This window comes from Pteronotus mesoamericanus, unplaced genomic scaffold (assembly GCF_021234165.1).
Source record: "Pteronotus mesoamericanus isolate MK-2021 breed Mesoamerican mustached bat unplaced genomic scaffold, CSHL_Meso_final contig_35, whole genome shotgun sequence".
Taxonomy (NCBI): domain Eukaryota; kingdom Metazoa; phylum Chordata; class Mammalia; order Chiroptera; family Mormoopidae; genus Pteronotus; species Pteronotus mesoamericanus.
The window spans coordinates 1,743,154-1,746,558 of NW_026555139.1; the positions used below are offsets into that span (position 1 = coordinate 1,743,154).

At 39.8% G+C, this 3,405-nt stretch overlaps 1 protein-coding gene across 1 annotated transcript; it reads right to left on the reverse strand.

The window, feature by feature from the left end:
* Window positions 1-200: 200 nt before the first annotated feature.
* LOC129073168 (X-ray repair cross-complementing protein 5-like) lies at window positions 201-2,397 on the reverse strand. The gene is given in 3 exon segments (XM_054576846.1): window positions 201-373; window positions 376-1,770; window positions 1,773-2,397. Coding segments are annotated over 3 exon segments (2,193 nt in total).
* Window positions 2,398-3,405: the final 1,008 nt, after the last annotated feature.

Genomic DNA, 3,405 nt, shown 5'->3' on the forward strand with positions numbered 1-3,405 from the left:
AACTTGTTTGTGGTCTAAATATCCCTTATGTGTGTACATATTCATTACACAAAGAATCAGGAGATGCCCTTCCACGTGACCTGCAGAGACTGTCTCCAGAGCTTCTGGTCCCCTGGAATGGCTGCCTCCAGGTTTCTCTGTGTAGAAGTCCCAGCACAGCAGCGATGGAGATTCTTGTAGATTCTCCACACGTCCAGGACCTATATCAAATCCAGTAAATCATCCACATCACCACCTCCTTCAAAGATGGCTGCCGTGACTTCGTTTGGATTTTCTTTGGGAGCCAGAAACTTTTTGGCTTCCTCTGTTGTGACAGAGCTTCCAGAAGCTTCATCTTTGGTGATCAGAGTAATTCCATCTGATTCATAATTCATAAATAATTTAATTGTTTAATTTCTACTTTCTTTTGAAGGGCTTTCAGGAAATTGTTAAAGTGCTGGTATTCTGAAAACTGAATGGCTCCTTTCCGGAAGACTCTGATGCAGTCCATGCTCTTCATAAAATACAGTGTTTCATTAGTATCCAAAAACTGTTCAATGTAATTTATTAGCTGGTCACTCGCTTCCTCAAAGCTGGAATTCTTCTACCTCACTAGAACACAGAAGTTTTCAGCAGGATTCACACTTCCAACCTTGGTGACACTGCCTTTGGCCAGGCTGGAGAGACGAAAGTGGGCTTCCCCTTCCTCAGACTTGAATTTTTTGGATTTGGGCCCCTCTTCATGGTTGTCTTGGAAAGTGTCCTGAGCAGTCAGTTGATTCTTCCTCTTGACGGCTTCAGTCAGAGGGAATAGGGTCTTTATTTCAGAGAGAGGAACCTGACATTTAGCTGTCACCTCAGTGGGGGGATCCAGCATATTCAGAATATGCTGATGAATTGGAGGCAGATGCTCCTGGGGATGTAATGCTCTGTGCAGCAGACACTGAAATAATCTCTGAAATTGAGGATTTGGGATTTTGGTGGTTGGAAACAAGTCTTCAATAGTGTCTTCCTCTTCATCTTTATTTATCAGGTTCGTGGAGTCAATCAAAGCATCAACAGCACTCAACTGTGCCTCCGTGGGAATGTATTTCTTATTATTTTTCAAGAATGAAAACATGTATTGCCGCAAGTCTTCCATGAAAGGCAGCTGCGCATACACTAAACACTCATACGTGTCCTTGATACAAGGAAAAGCTACACCAACTTGAGGATTAGTTCTTCTGTCATAAGCATATTGAACTACAGCCACCACGTCTAACTCATCCAAAGCGTGTATCAGGGAAGAGAGGGCCACCGCTGCCGCCTCATCATCTTTTGCTGCAAAGACTTTTAGAACTTGATTTCCCATAAAATATTTCCTGTGGAGCTGAGAAGATCTACAAAATCCCAAAACAGAGAAGCACTTTCCCTCTGCTCTGTATTTCAATTGTTCCTGGTCCACTTTAGAGAAAGGAATTATATCACTCCCATAGTGGAAACCTTGAATAGTATCTTCTTTTGGAACTTCAGTTTCATCATCATCATTCAAACAGTAAACAGTTTCTTTTTGTATACCTTCCTTTTTTAGGCTTCTTGCATCCACAACTGTCCAAGCTGTTCTAACTTTCTCCTGTACAATCGATTTATAAGCCAAAATCTCTATAGACAAATTGGAGCCAATGGTCAGTTGACAGCACCAAGGAATGGACAACCTCTCAATTTTCTTAAAGACACAGAGTTGTCTCAGACTCTCACTGAAAGAACAAATTTCATCCAGCCCATCGTCACCTTCTAAAGACATCATCACCCTTTCACCATCTGAATACCTTCTTTTTGCTGCTCTGTAATTTCTTTTAAAGGAAATGAGGGTCCATGGTGATCCGAGTGCAAGTTGCCATTTCCTCTATCCCCAGTTCCGCCTTCCTTGCTGATTGGGAAGGGCAAAAAGAACTGCATGGAGATACTGGATTTCTTCAAGTTATGAATTATAATATCCAGCTGATCTTTGCTTAATGGGCTGCTGAGGTCAGTGAACACTTCAATATGCTTCTTCTCAAATTTCTTTCCTACAGTTTCTTTTTGAATGACATCCATGCACACGATGAGTGCATCCAGGAAGTCAGCTTGTTGAGAACCTGGTTGGATTTTGCTTTCAATGTCCTCCAGCAAGTTAAAATCTGGTAGCATCAGGTGTCTGTGCACTGTGATGTTCTGATACTGATCCTTGCAAGCAAGGGCATTCTCAGTGCCATCTGTACCTAAAAGGACTAATGCAATTTCATCCTTGCTCTCAGCAAACACCTGTCACTGCACAAACATGGTCATCACCTTCTTTGCTTGTTCAAATGGGGATTCTTCAACAGGAAAGGAGTTACTCGTGGTAAAGCCCACATCCATACACAGCACAACAGCTGCCTTATTCCCAGACTGCGCCATATTGCCACTCAACAGGTGGCCTGGTTGCTTCTTCCCTGAAATATGTCTTGAAATATGTCTTTAGTATTTTAATAGGGATTGCTTTGAATCTATAAGTTGCTTTGAGTAGTATGGACATTTTGATGATGTTAATTCTTCCAATCCATGAACAAGGTATATGTTTCCATTTATTTGTGTCTTCCTTAATTTCTTTCTTCAGTGTTGTATAGTTTTCACTGTACAGGTTTTTTATCTGCTTGGATAAATTTATTCATAGGTACTTTATTTTTCTTGTTGCTATAGCAAATGGAATTGTTTTTCCTGATTTCTGATTCTGATATTTCATTTTGAATGTACAAAAATGTCTTCAACTTCTGAATATTGTCCTTGTACTCTGCTGTTTTGCCAAATTCACTTATTAGGTTTAGTAGATTTTTGCTGGCATCTGTGGGGTTTTCTCTGTATACTATCATGTCATCTGCAAACAATGGCAGTTTTAATTGCTCCTTTCCACTTTGGACACCTTTTATTTCTTTGTCTTGTCTAACTGCTGTGGCTAGGACATTGGATACTATGTTGAATAGTAATGGCAAAGGCAGACACCTTGTCTTGTTCCCAATCTTAGTGGGAAAGCTTTTAGTTTTTGCCTGTTGAGTATGATGTTGGCTGTAGGTTTTTCATTATAGCCTTTACTATGTAGAGGTATGCACCCTTTATTCCCATTTTGCTGAGTATTTTTCTCATAAATGGGTGCTGTACCTTATAAAATGCTTTTTCTGCCTCTATTGAGATGATCATGTGGTTTTTGTTTTTCCTTTTGTTTATGTGATATATTGTATTTACTGATTTGCATATATTCAACCATCCTTGCATCCATGGGATAAATTCCACTTGATCGTGATGGATGATCCTTTTAAAGTATTGCTAGATACGTTTTTCCCCTATTTTGCTAAGCTTTCTAACGTCTTTCTTCATAAGTAATATTGGCTTGTACTTTTCTTTGTTGTGGTTTTATCTTGATTTTGAATT